General features: G+C 53.2%; 1 protein-coding gene across 3 annotated transcripts in view; it reads left to right on the forward strand.

Moving 5' to 3' along the window:
- The window catches only part of ACAN (aggrecan), a 69,734-nt gene that overhangs the window by 35,005 nt on the left and 13,546 nt on the right, over positions 1–21,183 (forward strand). For 2 of the 3 annotated variants that reach the window (XM_021098299.2, XM_021098297.2), the window contains exons 5-12: positions 249–376; positions 2,084–2,377; positions 4,062–4,466; positions 6,851–7,025; positions 7,494–7,621; positions 8,678–8,971; positions 11,279–11,497; positions 14,944–19,329. In XM_021098299.2, the coding sequence (XP_020953958.1) occupies positions 249–376; positions 2,084–2,377; positions 4,062–4,466; positions 6,851–7,025; positions 7,494–7,621; positions 8,678–8,971; positions 11,279–11,497; positions 14,944–19,329 (6,029 nt within the window). The remainder of the gene's footprint in view (positions 1–248; positions 377–2,083; positions 2,378–4,061; positions 4,467–6,850; positions 7,026–7,493; positions 7,622–8,677; positions 8,972–11,278; positions 11,498–14,943; positions 19,330–21,183) is intronic. The other variant, NM_001164652.1, reaches the window with a different exon arrangement.

The following is a 21,183-nucleotide window of genomic DNA, read 5'->3' on the forward strand; positions in this document are numbered from 1 at the left end:
TGTTTGGCACCAATAAATATTCAGACCAGGGGCTGCCTTTTCATCACCAAAGTGGTGAAAACATGTATCTCAGTAAAGCTGGGGGGAAAACCATGAACACAAGCAGCCCACCAAGCTAGGACAGATCTTGGCAAATACATCAGTAAGTCTCTGCTTCCTCTTGCAAGGGACGAGGATGATACAAGGGCACAGGTCACCGGCCCCCTCTGTCCCCGGAGTGTGACGCCCCTACTTTGGATTCCTGGCAGGTACCCCATCCACACTCCAAGGGAAGGTTGCTACGGGGACAAGGATGAATTTCCTGGCGTGAGAACCTACGGCATCCGTGACACCAATGAGACCTACGACGTGTACTGCTTCGCCGAGGAGATGGAGGGTGAGGCTGCCTGCTCCCCTTCCTCGAGCCCCCTGCCCATCCCCTTAGTCCTCTCAGGGATCATGCGGGCCTCCGCTGTGGCGGGGCACTAACCCAGGGCACCACACCCTTCAGCCCACTTCGGGGTGCCCAGCCTGGGTGGGGGAGGGGGAGGGAGGAGGGTCTGGCTCCCTGGCTCTCTGCTTTAGAGAAGGCCTCAGTGTACCTGCAAATCCAGCCACCACGGGGCCCGAGAATACTTGTCACTGGCCTCTCACCTGGGACAGCCCCTCCCAGCCAGGACCCCTGCTGCCTAACCCATCCATCACCATCCTCCAGTGCCATTGCACCATCACAGCCCAGCCCAGCCTCAGCACCCCCCACAAAGGACCCCTGCCCCAGTCCACTCCGTGGTGGGCCCGTCAGAAGTGTAGTCCCCAGGAGAGCTGGCCTCCCAGCCACCGTCTCTCTGCTTCCCTGCTGCCAGCCCCCTACCTATCCAGGCCACCCACAGGGCTGGTTCTGGAGAGCACTGGGGGCAGCAGGTAGGAACCTGCAGCTGTCTCTCTCTGCACTAATTTGTAAAGGGCACTAATTTTGGTCACAGAGCTGCACAAGTTACCCAGGCAAATGAATGCCACCCCTCCCCCCATCTGCTCTCACTCACCCCTTTGGACATTCCAGCCTCTGTCACCTCACCGCCACCCCCAGCTCACAGCTGCCCCCAGACCAAAAAGGAGCCCACAGCCTGGCTCACTGTGGGGCAGGACCATCCCCAGCTCTCTCACCACCATGGTCCCTCCCCTTAGTCTCACTCCAGGGCCCAAGTCACTTTATTAAGTAACAAATATTTGTGTCCCCACTTGGGCTAATCAAAGACGCTTATGATGGCCAACCAGAGCTGCTCCTGAGCAGGGACCACCAGGACTACCCCCAGAAGCCTAGCACCTGGTCCCTACCCACACGCCCTTGTTAGGTTTTCAGGAACAGTCAAAAGGGCTGGGAGTTCCCATTGTGGCTCAGGGGGTTAAGAACCTGACTAGGATCCATGAGGATGCGGGTTCGATCCCCGGCCTCGCTCAGTGGGTTAAGGATCCGACGTTGGCATGAGCTGTGGTGTAGGTCACAGACGCGGCTCAGATCTGGCATTGCCCTGGCTGTGGCATAGACCGACAGCTACAGCTCCATTCAACCCCTAGCCCAGGAACTCCCATATGCCACGAGTGCGGCCATTAAAAAAAAAAAAAAAAAAAAAAAGCCCCACAGTCCTTTTGCTTTTATGGACACTAGAGACCCCAGTTTGGGAACCACAGTCTTGAGAGTCAAAGGCTACTGCCTGTTTTTCCCATCAGAATTTGGATTTTTTTTAAGGACTGCTCAAGTGGGCAGTGCTTGACTGATGGGAAAGAGGCCCCGGTGGCTGGAAGTTCCACCACAAAGTGCCAGTGAAGATGCTTTGCAGCAGGAATTTGGTCCTGGGCCTCACATTTCCCACACTTGCCTCATCTCTTTGCCGTTTTGGTGGCCTCTTTGTTGTTCTCGCTTTTTCAGGAAACCGATGTCACCCTGGAAGTAGAGGGCAGGACCTGAGATAGAGACATCTGGGACCCAGGCTTTGAAACGTTAGAGGCCAAAGCCAAGGAGCTGCATGGATCTCCCTGGGGACGTGGGGTCCAAGCCGCAGGGGAGGGAGGGTGGTCCTCACCCTGGCGACGGTGTCTTTCACAGGTGAGGTCTTTTACGCAACATCCCCGGAGAAGTTCACCTTCCAGGAGGCAGCCAACGAGTGCCGGCGGCTGGGCGCCCGGCTGGCCACCACGGGCCAGCTCTACCTGGCCTGGCAGGGCGGCATGGACATGTGCAGCGCCGGCTGGCTGGCTGACCGCAGCGTGCGCTACCCCATCTCCAAGGCCCGGCCCAACTGCGGGGGCAACCTCCTGGGCGTGAGGACCGTCTACCTGCACGCCAACCAGACGGGCTACCCAGATCCTTCATCCCGCTACGACGCCATCTGCTACACAGGTGGGGTTGGGCTGGATGCCAGAAGGGGGATCGCACCACCAAAACTGGGGCCCTGAGGGAGAGATCCTGGAATAGGAGGGTTCATTTGGACCCCCTCCAAGAGGCCACTGGATACCTGAACCCCATGTCACAATAACCTCCAAAGTTCACTGGTTCCCAGAAGAGCTGAGGTAGAATCACGGAAGGCTGCAGCATAACCAGCCTTATCATCAGCCCAGAGCAGGGGGAACGCATGCAGTTTAGAGTCTGTTTTCTGAAGTTCGAACCACATCTCTGCCCCTTGCTACTGTGTGGCCATGGCAAAGGCAAGGCCTGGAGCTTCACTTTCCTCTTATGTCTAAGGGGAAGGATGGTGGTCCCAGATGGCAGATCCTGACATGAAACTATGCCCCATGGGAGGGTGCTGTGAGCTGCCCTTTTAAATTAATGTGCTTTGAAAGGAGAGCCAAGACGTTACTAAAAAGAGTGGGAAATTCGTTCTGACCATGACTTTATTTTGAAAGTTTAGTCTAAAACTTTTTTTAATTTCTTCATTATAGTTGGTGTACAATGTTCTGTCAATTGCTGCTATATAGCAAAGTGACCCAGTCATATATATACATATACATTCTTTTTCTCATAAAATCTTCCATCACAAGTGGAAGTTCCCTGTGCTATACAGCAGGACCTCATTGCTTATCCACCCAAATGTAATAGTTTGTAACCCCAAATTCCCAGTCCCTCCCACTCCCTCCCCCTCCCCCTTGGCAACCATAGGTCTGTTCTCCAAGTCCATGAGTCTATTCTGTAGATAGGTTCATTTGTGCCAAAAATTAGATTCCAGATACAAGTGATATCATATATATATGTGTCTTTCTCTTTCTGACTTTATTTCACTTAGTATGAGAATCTCTAGTTCCATCCATAACATTTTTATCTTATATTTTGCACAGTCTATTTTATAATTGCAATTCAGTGCTAATTCTTGGAGGGAAAGAACTGTGAATAACATGGAGTTGCATGAGTCTTATGACAAAATTGGTGCTAGCACGGTGACATAGTTCATTTCATGTTTAACTGCCACATCCTGATATTACACAAAAAGGGTTGTTTTTGCAAAAATTATTAGGATTCCCCCGCAAAGCTTCTCTTAACATTTCACTATTCCCAAACACCCTGATTGAAGTCGTAGCAACCCTGTGCTTGCTCTCTTTATTAATTACTAAGTGGCTCACTTCTGCCAGACCCTCATTTGTTCATGACCGAGGCGGGCCGTCCTCTCAGGGCACTTTCATCCAGCTCCTGCATCTTTGGAAAGATTTGTCGCTTTCTTTGTGAACCTGATTTACACTGTCCCGTTGGCTAGTTCCAACATCAGATGGTTCCCAAGGTGCTCAGAAAATAGTTAAGGAGGCAGCTGGCGTTGATCAGGAAGGGATGTTGGAGCAGGATGGTTTTACAAGCAGTGAGCTGATTGATCAATTGCTCGTGCTGTGGTGACTGCGTTCTTTTGCAGTCTGGAAACCCTGGGCAGCCCTCTACTGAAGCGTCAAATCGTTGAGGACCTCTGAAATGGGCCTGACCAGGTGCCAGGCACACAGTCGTTGCTCTCCTCCCGTAGCAGGGGAGGAGGTGATCTGATGTCCGTCTGCCCTAAGCCAGCCCCGGGATGAGCGCTAATGCCTGTCTCTGCCTCCTGCCCCAGGTGAAGACTTTGTGGACATCCCCGAGAACTTCTTCGGGGTGGGTGGTGAAGAGGACATCACCATCCAGACAGTGACCTGGCCTGACGTGGAGCTGCCCCTGCCCCGAAACATCACCGAGGGTGAAGCCCGAGGCACCGTGATCCTCACGGTGAAACCCGTCTTCGAATTCTCCCCCACTGCCCCCGAGCCTGAGGAGCCCTTTACATTTGCCCCTGGCACAGGGGCCACTGCCTTCCCTGAGGCCGAGAACAGGACCGGTGAGGCCACCAGACCCTGGGCTTTTCCCGAGGAGTCCACACCAGGCCTGGGGGCCCCAACGGCCTTCACCAGCGAGGACCTCGTCGTGCAGGTGACCATGGCCCCTGGTGCGACTGAGTTCCCTGGGCAGCCACGACTTCCAGGAGGTAAGCGCCCACCTCTCAGGGGGCCGCATAGGGGGCAGGTGGAAAGAGCCTGGCCTGGGTGGTCTTCAGTACTTCCCACGTGACCTGGGACCTGGGGACAAGCCTCCTTCCTGTCAGACTTGGCACTCCTCTCTCGTGAAACAAGGGCGATGGGCCAGACCAGTGACATACACACTCTTTGTGTCTGTGTGTGTGGCTCTTTTGTCACAAAGCATTTCCTTCAAAGGAAGTCGTGGGTGGAAACCAGTGTCTATATCGACAGATAGAGGTAAAGTGCTGCGGAGAGCAGGGTCCCTGTGGTCCAGGGACCCTCCTCACCCCACCAGGCACTTCCCAGAATAGAGGCTGCACTGGGCCCCTCGCGGCACTGACCCTCCAGGACAGAGGTCGGTAAAGTGAGGCCCTTGAGCCAAATCCAATCCATCCTCTGTTTTTCTGTGGCCTTTGAACTAAGAATTAAGAACCTTTTTACACAGTGGAGGGGAAAAATCAAAAGAAGAATGATATTGGAGTTCCCATCATGGCTCAGTGGTTAACGAATCCGACTAGGAACCATGAGTTTGCGGGTTTGATCCCTGGCCTGGCTCAGTGGGTTAAAGATCCGGCGTTGCCGCGAACTGTGGTGTAGGTCACAGATGCAGCTCAGATCCCACGTTGCTGTGGCTCTGGCATAGGCCGGTGGCTACAGCTCCGATTAGACCCCTAGCCTGGGAACTTCCATATGCCGCAGGAGCAGCCCAAGAAATGATTTTTTAAAAAAAGAAGAAGAATGCTATTTTGTGATATATAATGAAAATTATGTAGAATTCAAATTTTTTTTAAATGTCCACAAATTTGATTGGAACAAAGCGACACCCATATAGCAACATGTTGTCTGTGGCCACTGAGGGCTCTAATGGTGGGATCAAGCAGTTGTGCAGAACCCTTTGGGCCCACCAAGCCTAAAATGTGTTCTGTATGGCCCTTTCTAGAAAAACCGGAAGCCAGCCCTGTCCTGAGATGAGGGTGTTTCCGGTGCTTCATAAATGTCTGGATAATCAGGATGTCACATCCCACAGAGCTCAGCGGGTCAGCAAACTGAAGTCCAGGGAGAAAAGGACATATTGGGGTGGTCTCCCTAAGGGCCTTCGTGATGTCCCCTGCTGGGGGAGGTGCAAGTGGCTACTGCCATCCACCGTCTCCCCCAGGAAGCCAGCAGGTGGCTGAATTTCAACCTGAATTGCCCAGATCAATACAGTATGTTGAGCAGGAAGAATTGTTGAGAACTGTGGGGATAACACCAAAGACAGCTGGGTCCCAGGGTTGGCCTAGGGCCAGAGAGACCCTCCCTCTGTCCATGTGGCCGCCACAAGGGAAGGTACCGATGGACAGATGAATATCTAACAAAGGACGGGACAAAGAATTTGGGACAGACTCAGATGGGGAATCTCTAGCTGTGACATAGGGACATAGCCGGTCACACAGGGAAGTGTTAAAAGCAGATGTGTATCCAGCTGAACGCAATGGAGAGGCAGAGTGGGTAGGGGCCCCACGACAGGCTGTGTGGACCCCAACCTCTTTGGAAATTTGGCAAATCTATGCGCCTACTCCCCAGAAATACACCCAGTGTACACAAACTCTTGCAGCCACTGTCAGGAGGACCACCTACCCTCTGAACCCAGGACCCTGGGCCAGATGGAAGAAACGCCGGTGACAGTTTGATTTTTTCTTATCCTTCTCTGTATTTTCCAAATGCTCTGTCATGATTGTTTACTCTTTTTAGGATAAGAAAAAAAATGCATTTGTTTTAAAGAGTAAAGGGACAGGAGTTCCCATTGTGGGTCAGCGGTAACAAACCCAACTAGTATCCATGAGGACATGGGTTTGATCCCTGGCCTCGCTCAGCGGGTCAGTGATCTGGCACTGCCGTGAGCTGTGATGTAGGTCACAGACACGGCTTGGATCCCGAATCCTTGTGGCATAGGCGGGCAGCTACAGCTCTGATTTGACCCCTAGCCTGAGAACTTCCATGTGCCGCAGGTGTGGCCCTAAAAAGCAAAAGAAAAGAAAAGAAAAGAGTAAGGGGACAAATGAGCAGCCTGGGAGTGAAGAGCCCAGAAAGGAGTTTTGGGGACAAGCCTGGCAGAAGAGTCCTAGAAGGCTCTCTCAGGGAGATGGATTTCAGGAGCAGTTTGAACAAGCAGAGAGCAACAACTCAGCTAGGAATAGGATCAGGAGTAGGAAAAGAAGGAGTGGATAAAGAGAGGTTATTCCTCAAGGAACCAGGGCTCCCTCCATGCCCACAGAGGCTTGAGAGCCAGGCACCATGGGCACTAGCACTGTGGTGCCCCATCCATGCCCTGAGCCTGCCCCGTCTCTCCTTCTCCCTTCTCCTCCCTACCCAGGGGTTGTGTTCCATTACCGCCCGGGCTCCTCCCGCTACTCACTGACTTTCGAGGAGGCACAGCAGGCCTGCCTGCGCACTGGGGCTGTCATCGCCTCGCCTGAGCAACTCCAGGCCGCCTATGAAGCAGGCTACGAGCAGTGTGACGCCGGCTGGCTGCAGGACCAGACTGTCAGGTGACAGATAAGCGGGGCACCCCTCCCAGCCCAAACCTTGCCATGAGAAGGCAGAGCCTATGGCCCAGCACAGATGGGGGACCCGCCACACCATGGGTTCATTAACTAATAGCTCATGGCTACCCCTGTAATTTCTCCCCCAGAACCAAGGCATATTCTGAGAGGGTGGAGGTGGGCCCCTGGTGACATTAAGTCCTTGGTCATTTTGCCTCAAGAGACATAGTGAAAGAGCCCTCACCCAGCCCCCCAGTCCCCTCCAGCTAGAAAAATCTCTGAAGTGGGAATTTTCTTCCAAATCCAGGCATCTCCCAGGGGCCCCGAGACCCCTCCCCTTCCTGGTTTGAATCCCACCGGCCAGTAGATGACACCTTTGCCGGGGTCCCCGAGGGACCTGCCATCATCACCCTGGGGCCCCGTGTCCCCCAGCCCCAGAGCAGGCCTTCACCTGCCCCTCCTGTCTGCTTGCAGATACCCCATTGTGAGCCCCCGGACTCCGTGTGTGGGTGACAAGGACAGCACCCCTGGGGTCAGGACCTACGGCGTGCGGCCACCATCAGAAACCTATGATGTCTACTGCTACGTGGACAGACTCGAGGGTACAGGCCACCTGCTCGCATTTTGGGCTCTGGATGGGCAGGGGGCTGATGGGGAGACACAGAGGAGGGGGAGGTACCAACTGCCTAGTCCTCTTCCCACCTGGGAGGGGAGCGGGGGGAGGATCCAGTTTAAGAAGGGAGGCCCTCCCAGCTTCTATCTCAGGTCCTCCCCCTTCTGTCCTTCCCAGACAGTCCATGTGAATTTCCCAGCCTTGCAGGGGAGCTTTGGTTTCTTTAAAAGGCAATGAATTCTGTGGATAAATCAATCAATTTCCTTATACCAAGAAGTGTAATAACACCATCTACCTCACAGAGAATCCCAACGCCCGCAAACAAATCAAAAGCTCTGAGAAGTCCTGCAGTTTAAGAAAAACCTCTTTGACTCTGCTTAACCAAGCATCGCCCAAGCTTATTTAAAGACAGACCATTTATTTGGATTTGTGTCATTTCTTTCCATTTCAATTAACTCCTCAAATTACTGTTCCACCGAACCCAATTTTGGACATGCACATATTCTGGAAAGAATGTCCCTTGCCACCCACTGGTGTGGGACATGGACAAGTTACTTAACCTGTCTAGGCCTCAATTTCCTCATGTGTCAAATGGGGCTGATTTATGCTCATAGCAGAGACTCTTTTGAGTATTAAAATGAGATGTGCCTGGCAAGTGCCTGGGATAAGCAGGTATTCAATAAATGTGAACTTCCATCCCCCACGTCAGACAGGGACCTGGGTCGGGTCCTGGATGTTGGGACCCAACCCCCAACAGTGGCCCACAGGGTGGGGGTGAGAGTGGGGGTGGGGCCTCAGGTCCACAGCATTCAGTGCCCAGTGATTAAGTGCTGTGATTTAGGGGAGCACAGGGTGCCCAAGAGAGTGCCTCTCAGCCAGAGGAGGGGGTGCCTACGTGTGATGAGAATTCAGACAGGAGGGGAGGTTGTTTCCATGGAAAGTGACCGCCTCGTCTTAGCTCAGTTGCCTTGCCCCTGGGTGAGCAGAGGGGTGCACTGGCCATGACCGTGGAGGGTCACACCTGCCACCTGCCTCTGCCCCCCAGGGGAAGTGTTCTTTGCCACACGCCTGGAGCAGTTCACCTTCCGGGAAGCCCAGGAGTTCTGTGAATCCCAGAATGCCACACTGGCCTCCACGGGCCAGCTCTACGCTGCCTGGAGCCGCGGCCTGGACAAGTGCTACGCCGGCTGGCTGGCTGACGGCAGCCTCCGCTACCCCATTGTCACCCCAAGGCCAGCCTGCGGTGGGGACAAGCCGGGCGTGAGAACTGTCTACCTCTACCCCAACCAGACGGGCCTCCTGGACCCACTGTCCCGGCACCACGCCTTCTGCTTCCGAGGTACGTGACCTCACCTCTCCACTAGCCTATCTTCTGTCTGGGAGTGACTCCCCTGGGCTCACCCCTCCTGGCCCCTCCTGAGCTCTGTTCACTCATCAGAAAAAAGAGGAAAAAGCCACCCTCTGAGCAGGGGCGGCTCTGGAGCTAACATGGCCTTAGGCTTTGACCCCCAGGCAAGTACATCCTTCTAAAGTGCCCCCAGGAGTTCCCATCGTGGCTCAGTGGTAATGAACCTGACTAGTATCCATGAGGACACGGTTCGCTCTCTGGCCTCGCTCAGGGGGTTAAGGATCTGGCGTTGCCAGGAGCTGTGATTTAGGTCACAGATGTGGCTCGGATCCCATGTTGCTGTGGCTGTGGTGTAGGCTGGCAGCTACAGCTCCGATTTGACCTCTACCCTGGGAACCTCCATATGCCATAGGTGCAGCCCTAAAAAGAAATAAGAATAAAGTGCCCCCAGAGACACATAGAGAGAAATGACTGAGAGCATGGGCTCTAAACTCAGGCAGACCTAAATTTTAATTATGGCTTTGCTGGTCAGTAGCTGTGTGACCCTGGGTAAGTCATTTAACCTCTCTGTTCCTGATTCATCTATAAAATTGTGATGAAATAGTTCCTACCTTAAAGAGTTGCTGGAAGGAGTAACTGGAGTAGTGCATACAGAACACTTGGTATGGTGCATGGGACATAGTAAATGCTCAGTAAATGTTAGGGTTTTCGTTATAAATAAATCACACACATTGTACAACTATAAATGTAATAAATTCATTGAGTAATACAAAATAAAATAAATAAATAAATCCCACACACACTCACACACAGTCTGTTTTAATTTGTACACTCTTGTCACGTTTTCATGTTTCTAAATATTTTTGTGATCAGAAATGTCAGATTGCTCTATTTCTCTTCACTAAGCACCCAAAATTCACACTTGTTAATTGTCCAGCGTTCTGAGAGTAAGGTCCACGAATAACTCAGTGAGCGAGGGTGTGACCAAGGCCTTGCTGGGCTCTGACTGTGTGAGTCTCCACAGGCTCCATGCACTGCCTAGAATGCAGAGGGTAGTAATGGCTTGTGTCCCATTTTATATATTACACATCAAAACTCAGTAATTCATAACTTCCCGTGAATCTATAATTATTTCAAAATAAAGTTCATTTTAAAAAAATCTTGAGCATCCCCAAGTGTCCCAGACATCCCAAGTCACCTTTTAAAACCCAATTCAGGGAGTTCCCATCATGGCTCAGCAGTTAACAAACCCAGCTAGGATCCATGAGGACGTGGGTGCCCATCTCGGGCCTCGCTCAGTGGATTAAGGATCCGACATTGCCGTGAGCTGTGGTATAGGTCAAAGATGCAGCCAGGACCCTGCGTGGCTGTGGCATAGGCCGGCAGCTGCAGCTCCTATTCGACCCCTAGCCTGGGAACCTCCATATGCCCTAAAAAGACATTCGATCAATAGATAAAACCCAATTCATAGAAAGTTCCGTCCCACTCTGCCAGCCTCAAGAAAGCCACTTCCCTCCCAGAAGATTTGATGAGGTTCTTGCCCCCCGTACCCCTCTCCGTGCTCTTGGGCATCAGAAGGTTTAGCCTCGCAGCAAGTTCCCAGCCGCGCATCCCCGCCATCCATCCCTGACCCTCCATGATCTCAGCCTTGTATATAACTGCCAAGAAGTTCAGCTTCCTTCCCCATCAAGCCCACTGGTGGGTTCCCCTAAAGCAGAACAGTTACCCAGTCAGTGAACCCTGCCTTTACCCCTCCAGTGCCAGGATGGCATCATACTTTTTTTGTTTGTTTTTTAGGGCCGCACCCGCGGCATATGGAGGTTCCCAGGATAGGGATCAAATTGGAGGTACAGCCGCCGGCCTATACCACAGCCGCGTCTGCAACCTACACCACAGCTCATGGCAACGCTGGATCCCTGACCCACTGAGTGAGGCCAGGGATCGAACCCACATCCTCATGGATACTAGTCAGATTCATTTCCGCTGCACCACAATGGGAACTCCCGTAACACCTTTAAACAAAGCCTGGCAGGGGTAATATATTCTGCAGAAGTGCCTCAGACTACCCTGAAATAAAGTGCTGATGGTATGTGCTTATTGATATAGATGCGGCAAAAGGCTCTTATTAATTGAGGACCAGAGCCATCCCACTGGACGGGGTGGGAAGTGGGAGGTGAAGGACCCGAAGTTTATGCTTAGGCTTGGCCCACTCAGAGTCCCCTCCTTGCCCTGAGGAGTGCCAGCCGGAGACGGGTCACACTGGTGAGAAGGAACCCTCACCACCCATGTCCCCTTTAGGTGTCTCGGCGGTGGCGCCCTCTCCAGGAGAAGAGGAGGGTGGCACGCCCACCTCTCTCCCAGACCTAGAGGAACGGATCGCTACCCAAGTGGGGCCCGGGGTGGCTGCTGTCCCTGTGGGCGAGGAGACGACAGAAGTCGCAGCCTTCACCACTGAGCCAGAAAACCGGACAGAATGGGAATTCGTCTACACCCCAGTGGGCACTTCCCCACTGCCAGGTCTGTGCGGCTCAGGCTCTGGGGCATGTCTGTCAGCCGAGGGGGTGCTCTGGGGGCCGGGGGGGGGGGTGTTCTCTCCCTGGCACCTGTGCTCAGGTTGTCCAGCCCTAATAACAGTTGATATGCTGCTGTGGGCCACGCCAGCCACCTGGGCCACTCCAGCTAGACCGACCCCCAAGGGAGAGAAAAGGCAGCTTCGGGTTGTGAAACACATTCTCTCCCTCCCTCTCTCTCTCACTCTCTCCCCTTCCCTCCCTCTCTCTCCCCCCCCACCCCACCCCACTCACTCTTTTCCATCTATACACCCCAGATGCCCAGCACTGTATCCATCAGACGATTTTCACATATGCTGTGCTCCTTTCTTTACACCCCTGATCCCTAACCTCCTAAAAACTCTCTTGGAGAAGGCGCCCTTGAGGGAAAGGAGTAGAGAGGAAATGACCTGGGGTAGGGGGTGCTGTTAGCAGTCTGACTGTGACCTCTCTCCTTGCCTTGCTCCTCCTCTGTCCCTCTTCCGGCCCAGGTATCCCCAGCCAGCATTTCCCGAGCAGCCTCTCTCGTGATGAAATCAGTTGGGACTTGATGGGATGAAAGCAACAGTCCCCAAACTCTGTTGGGAAAAGTGTTTTCTAGGCGTTCCTTTTATGGCTCAGCGGTGACGAACCCGACTCGTATCCATGAGGAGGCGGGTTCGATCCCCAACCTCGCTCAGTGGGTCTGGGATCCGGCGTTGCCATGAGCTATGCTGTACGTCACAGACCCAGCTTGGGTCTGGCATGGCTGTGGCTGTGGCTGTGGCTTAGGCTGGCAGCTGCAGCTCCAATTTGACCCCTTGCCTGGGAACCTCCATATGCCTCAGAAGTAGCCCTTAAAAAAAAGACAAAAAAGAGAAAAGAGAAGAAAAAGTGTTTTCTACCCATAAGGTTTGGGAAATGCTGGCTTCCAGAATGATTAGCAAGCTACCCCCCACCCCCGCAATCTTTTCAGAGCCTTGGAAATGCTAATATGCACTGTAAGGCAGAGGGGGCAAGAGTTCCAGATGCATCTGACCACAGGGCCATTTTTGCCTCGGCCCAGCTTGGGTAAGGCTGCATTAAAGCAGGGCACAGTCGTGAGTGTGCGTCTGGGCAAGTCAGCTGGCCAAGGGGCACATGGATTTGAAAAAAGGAATATATCAGCGCTTCCCATGAATTCATCCAGATACTCAAGCAATGCACACAGTTCCCAAGCAACTTGGCCACATCGGGTGCTCCTCTGGAAGCGGAAAACCCAAAGATGAGGGCATGTGGGTGGAGCAGGTGGGATTCTGGCCCAGAGACCTCATCCGGCAGCCACACCCGCCCATGGCCGTTTCCTTGCCCTTCACCGGGACAAGCATAACCATGTCTTCTTTGGCATGAACCTGTGGCTTGGCACAGGACTCTGGGAGCCACTGATGGGAGTTATTATCTGTGAGAGGTGACACTGTCGGCCCCATAAACAGGTTTTCCAATATTGCTTCAGTCTCCCACCACCTTGCCGATTAGAGCCATATCTGGGAACCATCTTATCACCACTGTCCATTCTATATCTTTTTCTTTAAACTGCTTTGCGGGAGTTCCCGTCGTGGCGCAGTGGTTAACGAATCCGACTAGGAACCATGAGGTTGCGGGTTCGGTCCCTGCCCTTGCTCAGTGGGTTAAGGATCCGGCGTTGCCGTGAGCTGTGGTGTAGGTTGCAGACGCGGCTCGGATCCCGCGTTGCTGTGGCTCTGGCGTAGGCCGGTGGCTACAGCTCCGATTCAACCCCTAGCCTGGGAACCTCCATATGCCGCGGGAGCGGCCCAAGAAATAGCAACAACAACAACAAAAGACAAAAAAATAAAAAAATAAAATAAACTGCTTTGCTTTTGAAAAGAAACCTAAATTTATTTTTAGAAGAAAGGCTCCATCATGTCTGTAAGTGGCCATCCCAGAGCTTTTTTGATATGTATATATAAATATCAAGCCTCTTGGATGCCACAACTGCTCTACTGAACTCCCCACCTACCCTCCAGGATTCTCCTTTAAGGAGAGTACGCTGTGAGCCTGCGCGCTGGGATCCAGGACCCTCTGTGCCCAGGTTCTCCACCCGGGAAATTAGCCGAAAAATACATGCAAGGGACAATCCCAGACAGTCATTTTTAAAAGTCAGAGGAAACAAGACAGGAAATAATGTGACCTCGATTATTAGGATGATGGAGTTTTGTTGTTTGGGTTTTTTTGTTTGTTTGTTTTTCTCTTTTCCAAATCCTCTGTTACGGGGCTCTCAGAATTTAAAATGCTGTTTATTTTTGCAAACATCATCTGGCCCTCCCAGCTTCAAACGGAAGAGTTCCAGTGAACAGACACTCAGAGAGTATCAGCATAGTCAGGAGAAATTTTTTTTTTTTTTTTTTTTGCTTTCTAGGGCTGCATCTGCGGCACATGGAAGTTCCCAGGCTAGGGGTTGAATAGGAGCTGCAGCTGCCGGCCTATCCCACAGCCACAGCAATGCCAGATCCGAGCTGCGTGTGCAACCTACACCACAGCTCATGGCAACACCGGATCCTTAACCCACTGAGCCAGGCTAGGGATTGAACCCACATCCTCATGAATACTAGTCAGATTCGTTACCGCTGAGCCACAATGGGAACTCTGAGAGAGCGTATTAAAACACTCACTGCATTGCCGTGAGCTGTGGTGTAGTTTGCAGACACGGCTCAGATCCTGCGTTGCTGTGGCTGTGGCGTAGACCAGTGGCTACAGCTCCGATTCGACCCCTAGCCTGAGAACCTCCATATGCCGCAGGTGTAGCCCTAGAAACGGCAAAAAGACTAAATAAATAAATAAGAAACACACTGTGCCGTGTCCCACCCCAGAGTTCCTGATTCTGTGGAACTGAGATGGGATCTGAGAATTTGCTTTTCTGTCAAGCTCCCAAGTGTTGCTTGTGCAGATGGTCCAGAAAACACACTTTAAAAATCATAGTTTTAGATAAATGAGGTGATAAGGCGGAAGCACGTGAAAAGTGACCTTGACTGTCTTCAGTGGCAGCCAGGCCCCCACATTCTGTGGCTTGTGTGGGCAGCACCCCCTAGAGTCTCACAAAGTACAGCCTGAGGCAGGTTGTTTCCCGGTCCCTGGTGGAATTCAGATTCCGTAAGAAAATGTTTGGTAGTTCCCATGTGGTTCAGGGGGTTAAGGATCAGGCAATGTTGCTACAGTGGCTCAGGTCGCCGCTGTGGCGTGGGTTTGATCCCTGGCCCAGGAACTTCCACATGCTGTGGGCGTGGCCAAAAAAAAAATAGAACATGTCCACACACATCTCTGAGCTCTTAAGAGAGAAGTTTTACTGTGGAAGGAATGGAGTTCAGCTTCTTGGCACAAGCTTAAAATGGGGCAGAGTTTCTAAATCCACAGCTCATCTTTCTTCTTCCTTTCCTTCAGGGATCCCTCCTACGTGGCCTCCCACTAGTGCAGCAACAGAGGAGGGCACAGAAGGCCCTTCTGCAACAGAAGCACCCTCAACCTCAGAGGAGCCGTTCCCCTCAGAGAAGCCGTTCCCCTCAGAGGAGCCATTCCCCTCAGAGGAGCCGTTCCCCTCAGAGAAGCCATCAGCTTCAGAGGAGCCATTCCCCTCAGAGCAGCCATCTACCCTTTCAGCCCCAGTGCCCAGCAGGACTGAGCTGCCAGGTTCTGGGGAAGTATCCGGGGCACCTGAAGTCAGTGGTGACTTCACAGGCAGTGGAGAAGTTTCAGGACACCTAGACTACAGTGGGCAGCCCTCAGGGGAAATTGCAAGTGGACTGCCCTCTGAAGACCTTGATTCCAGTGGGCTCACCTCTGCAGTGGGCTCAGGCCTGCCTGTGGAAAGCGGACTGGCTTCAGGGGATGAAGATAAAATTACGTGGTCCAGCACTTCTAAAGTTGACAGATTGCCCTCTGGAGGTGAGGGCCCAGAGGGCTCTGTTTCTGGAGTAGAGGATCTCAGTGGACTTCCTTCTGGGGAAGGTCCAGAAATTTCTGCCTCCGGAGTAGAGGACCTCAGCAGACTTCCTTCTGGGGAAGGTCCAGAAATTTCTGCCTCCGGAGTAGAGGACCTCAGCAGACTTCCTTCTGGAGAAGGTCCAGAAATTTCTGCCTCTGGAATAGAGGACATTAGCCAGCTTCCTTCTGGGGAAGGTCCAGAAATTTCTGCCTCTGGAATAGAGGACCTCAGCCGACTTCCTTCTGGAGAAGGTCCAGAAATTTCTGCCTCCGGAGTAGAGGACCTCAGCAGACTTCCTTCTGGAGAAGGTCCAGAAATTTCTGCCTCTGGAGTAGAGGACATTAGCCAACTTCCTTCTGGAGAAGGTCCAGAAATTTCTGCCTCCGGAGTAGAGGACCTCAGCAGACTTCCTTCTGGGGAAGGTCCAGAAATTTCTGCCTCTGGAGTAGAGGACATTAGCCAACTTCCTTCTGGAGAAGGTCCAGAAATTTCTGCCTCCGGAGTAGAGGACCTCAGCAGACTTCCTTCTGGGGAAGGTCCAGAAATTTCTGCCTCCGGAGTAGAGGACCTCAGCAGACTTCCTTCTGGGGAAGGTCCAGAAATTTCTGCCTCTGGAGTAGAGGACATTAGCCAACTTCCTTCTGGAGAAGGTCCAGAAATTTCTGCCTCCGGAGTAGAGGACCTCAGCAGACTTCCTTCTGGGGAAGGTCCAGAAATTTCTGCCTCTGGAGTAGAGGACATTAGCCAGCTTCCTTCTGGGGAAGGTCCAGAAATTTCTGTCTCCGGAGTAGAGGACCTCAGCAGACTTCCTTCTGGGGAAGGTCCAGAAATTTCTGCCTCCGGAGTAGAGGACCTCAGCAGACTTCCTTCTGGGGAAGGTCCAGAAATTTCTGCCTCCGGAGTAGAGGACATTAGCCAGCTTCCTTCTGGGGAAGGTCCAGAAATTTCTGCGTCTGGAGTAGAGGACCTCAGCAGACTTCCTTCTGGAGAAGGTCCAGAAATTTCTGCCTCCGGAGTAGAGGACCTCAGCAGACTTCCTTCGGGAGAAGGTCCAGACATTTCTGCCTCCGGAGTAGAGGACCTCAGCAGACTTCCCTCTGGGGAAGGTCCAGAAATTTCTGCCTCTGGAATAGAGGACCTCAGCCGACTTCCTTCTGGAGAAGGTCCAGAAATTTCTGCCTCCGGAGTAGAGGACCTCAGCAGACTTCCTTCTGGAGAAGGTCCAGAAATTTCTGCCTCTGGAGTAGAGGACATTAGCCAACTTCCTTCTGGAGAAGGTCCAGAAATTTCTGCCTCCGGAGTAGAGGACCTCAGCAGACTTCCTTCTGGGGAAGGTCCAGAAATTTCTGCCTCTGGAGTAGAGGACATTAGCCAACTTCCTTCTGGAGAAGGTCCAGAAATTTCTGCCTCCGGAGTAGAGGACCTCAGCAGACTTCCTTCTGGGGAAGGTCCAGAAATTTCTGCCTCCGGAGTAGAGGACATTAGCCAGCTTCCTTCTGGGGAAGGTCCAGAAATTTCTGCCTCCGGAGTAGAGGACCTCAGCAGACTTCCTTCTGGAGGAGAGGGTCATCTAGAGACCTCTGCCTCTGGAGTGGAGGACCTCAGTGGAATTCCTTCTGGAGGTGAGGATCATCTAGAGAGCTCTGCTTCTGGAGTAGGGGACCTTAGTGGACTTCCTTCTGGAAGGGAAGGTCTGGAGATCTATGCTTCTGGAGCTGAGGATCTCAGTGGTTTGACTTCTGGGAAAGAAGACTTGGCTGGGTCAGCTTCTGGGGACTTGGATGTTGGCAGGATGCCTTCTGGAACACTAGAAAGTGGGCAAGCTCCAGAAGTAAGTGGCCTTCCTTCTGGATTTAGTGGTGAATATTCTGGGGTGGACCTTGGAAGTGGCCCATCCTCTGGCCTTCCTGACTTTAGTGAACTTCCATCTGGGTTCCCAACTGTCTCCCTCGTGGATACTACATTGGTGGAGATGGTCACCGCCACCACTGCAAGTGAACTAGAAGGAAGAGGAACCATTGGTGTCAGTGGCGCTGGAGAAACATTTGGGCTTCCCTTCAGTGAGTTGGACATTAGCGGGGGAGCAAGCGGGCACCCTTCAGGAGCAGAACTCAGTGGCCAGGCATCTGGGTCTCCTGACATCAGTGGGGAAACATCTGGACTCTTTGACGTCAGTGGACAGCCATCAGGGTTTCCTGACATCAGCGGGGGAACGTCTGGGCTTTTTGAGGTCAGTGGGCAGCCGTCAGGATTTTCTGGGGCAACATCTGGTGTGACCGAGCTTAGTGGACTGTCCTCCGGACAACCAGACATCAGTGGGGATGCTTCAGGAGTTCTTTCTGGCGTTGGCCAACCATTTGGCCTCACCGACGTGAGTGGAGAGACATCCGGGGTCCCTGATCTCAGTGGGCAGCCATCGGGGTGGCCAGGGTTCAGTGGAATGCCATCCGGAACCCCTGACCTAGTTTCGAGTGCCACGAGTGGCAGTGGGGAATCTTCTGGCATTACATTCGTGGACACCAGTTTGGTTGAAGTGACCCCAACGACCCGGAAAGAAGAAGAAGGTTTAGGGTCCGTGGAACTCAGCGGCCTCCCCTCGGGAGAGGCAGATCTCTCAGGCGCATCTGGGGTAGTGGATGTCAGTGGACTCGCTTCTGGAGCCACTGACTCCAGCGGGTTTACATCTCAGCCTCCAGAATTCAGTGGCCTCCCGAGTGGAGTAACGGAGGTCAGTGGAGAATCCTCTGGTGTTGAAATTGGGAGCAGCCTGCCCTCCGGAGCCTATGACGGCAGCGGACTTCCCCTCAGTGCTCCCACTGTCTATCTTGTGGATAGAACTCTGGTGGAGTCTGTAACCCAGGCTCCAACGGCTCAAGAAGCAGGAGAAGGGCCTCCGGGCACTTTGGAACTTAGCGGTGCCCATTCTGGAGTACCAGACATGTCTGGAGACCATTCTGGATCTGTGGACCTAAGCGGGCTTCAATCTGGGCTGGCAGAGCCCAGTGGCGAGCCAGCAAGTACTCCATATTTTAGTGGGGACTTTTCTGTCACCACCGATATAAGTGGGGACTCCTCTGCAGCCACGAGCACCAGTGGGGAGGCCTCGGGACTTCCAGAAGTTACTTTAATCGCTTCTGAGTTCGTGGAGGGTGTTACTGAACCAACCGTTTCTCAGGAACTTGGCCAGAGACCCCCTGTAACCCACACGCCCCAGCTTTTTGAGTCCAGTGGAGAAGCCTCTGCATCTGGGGATGTGCCCAGGTTCCCCGGGTCTGGGGTAGAGGCACCACCAATCCCAGAATCTAGCAGGGAGTCATCGGCCTATCCTGAGGCTGAGACAGGAGCATCTGCTGCCCCTGAGGCCAGTGGAGGAGCCTCTGGGTCCCCCGATCTGACTGAAGCCACCTCTGCCTTCCATGAAGCTGACCTGGAGGGAACCTCAGGCCTGGGAGTGAGCGTCAGCACCTCAGCCTTTCAGGAAGGCACCAGGGAGGTCTCAGCTGCCCCAGAAGTGAGCAGAGAGTCGACCACCACCTATGATGTGGGCCCAGAGGCATCAGGCTTGCCTTTGGCCACTCCCGTGTCTTCCGGAGACAGAACTGAGGTCAGCGGAGACCTGTCTGGCCACACATCGGGGTTGGAGGTTGCCATCAGCACCGCCATCCCAGAATACGCGTGGACCCAGCAGACCCAGCGCCCTGCAGAGGCCCCTCTCGAAATTGAGTCCTCAAGCCCTGTGCACTCAGGAGAAGAGATGCCAACAGCCAAACCCGCCACCTCCCAAACAGAGGCTTCCATCCCAACCCCTCCAGGACAGACAGATGAATCAGAGGCAACCACGGCAGGTATGGTCAGGATTGTTTGCCTTGAAAGGGGTTCGAGTAGTTCAGACTGTAGGATGGTTAAGAGGTGTAGAGTCGAGGTCGAAGCACAGCTCCACTGCACATGAGCTGTTCAGCCTTGGGCAAGTTTCGTAACCTCTCTGAGCCTCATCTGTAAAATGGGACTAGTACCAGGGAAGTTTAAACAAGGTTCACATGTAGAGAGAAAAGCACTTAGCCTCATACTTACAGATGTACATGCTTACAGATTGGTGACTGTTGCTGTCACAGTGGAGTTACAACACAGGAACATTTATATGGGGATTCCATGGTCTGTCCTTGGCACAGGAAACACCAGTTAATGCTGGAAATTCTGCCTGCGCCCCTTCCCCATGGAGTGGGTGTGTGATGAGAGAATGAATCCGCTGATGACATCTGTGCCCCAGAGTTTACTTTGTGCAGGGTTAAAACCTGCACAGTTCAGGGATCTCTGAAGGGTCATGTCTGCTGTGTCCCGCCTTTAGACCTTGCATCCCGACCCCCACCCTGGTGCAAGTGCATCCTCTATGTTGTAGCTGTTGCCTCCCCTTGACCTACACCTGGCACTGGGCACCAGAAGCTAACAATTTTCCTCTGCCTTTTGCTTGGGGACCCCTGGCATCCCCCTGTGCACTGAGATACCTTCCCCAGTCAGAGACCTCGCCCCCCGCCCCCGCCGGGGACACAGTCCCCAGAATCATGGTGACCCCAAACCAGCCTTTAAGCTTCTGGGGCCTCGGGCCCAGACCTCAAGTTCTTGGAGGCTACACTGCACCCCAGGCGGCTGTGTTCTTGATGCTCAGCCTCTCCCCGGGGGTGGCAGCCTCCGCCAGGTCCTGTGCTGAGAAGCCCTGCAGTGCTGGGACCGGCCAGGAGACCAAGGGACAGGTCATGTGCCTGTGCCCCCCTGGCCACACTGGCAAGCTCCGCGACATGGGGGAGAACCTCACTGGCTGTGAGGGGTGCAGGCAGAGGGGTCAGGAGGAGGCGACCAAGGTCAGCTGAGGCTCAAGCTTCTCAGACTGGGAAGGGGTGGTACACAGTGACATGTAGTAGCAGCCACAGGATAAAGCTGGCACAGCTTTCTAGAATGTGTCTTCTACCTGGTGGTTTAGGAGGAAAAAACTCAAGTGATTGAGAAGTGGTTGGGTTTTGTCAGGTCATGGTTGTGTTATGGGTGGAATGTAAAGTATGCTTGAATTTTGAAGATAAAACTTGAGGCTTCAAAGAAAGGTTGAGCTGAGGAGTGGGAAACTCCAAGGGGGTAGTCTTGCATCCTACAGAGTGAACCTCACCAGAGACCCCCTACAGTCCCCTCCATGCTTGGATCTGGGGAGGGGTATTGGGTCCTCTTCTTGCCCTGAAGATGACACAGTGCTTGTCACCCCCAACCCTAGGATTCATGCCTGCAGGTCAACTGGGATCCAGAGGTGCTGCACCCCTGGGTCCAGTAGCTTGTGAGATGAGTGAGGAGCTGGGGAGAGGGGGCGGTCCTCTGATTGGAGGTGGCCCCCCAAAGTGAGATGATTAGAATTTACCTGTCACTCCCTGAACACCTTGGAACTGTGAGGACATTTCAACTCATCAAATCACCACCCTTGAGGGACAAAACGCCCAGTTCCCTCCAAGCTCACATCCTTGCGTTAGTTCTGTGCGCTGCCCTCATGCCCTTACCCCCGCCTCTGTCTGAAGTCAGGAATTGGAGACCCCAGGCCTTTCGTGAGAGGGCTTCATTCCTGGGACACATGCACAATGCCTTTACATCATACCCAAAGAAGCATTTTGTGTGTATAGATATGAACATATTTATAAAATGACACCTCATGGTATACTATATAC

Source organism: Sus scrofa, chromosome 7, assembly GCF_054392235.1.
Source record: "Sus scrofa isolate SSC_HxYL_T2T_F1_AM1 chromosome 7, Sscrofa_HxYL_maternal_Yorkshire_Landrace_v2.0, whole genome shotgun sequence".
In the NCBI taxonomy this organism is placed as follows: Eukaryota; Metazoa; Chordata; class Mammalia; order Artiodactyla; family Suidae; genus Sus; species Sus scrofa.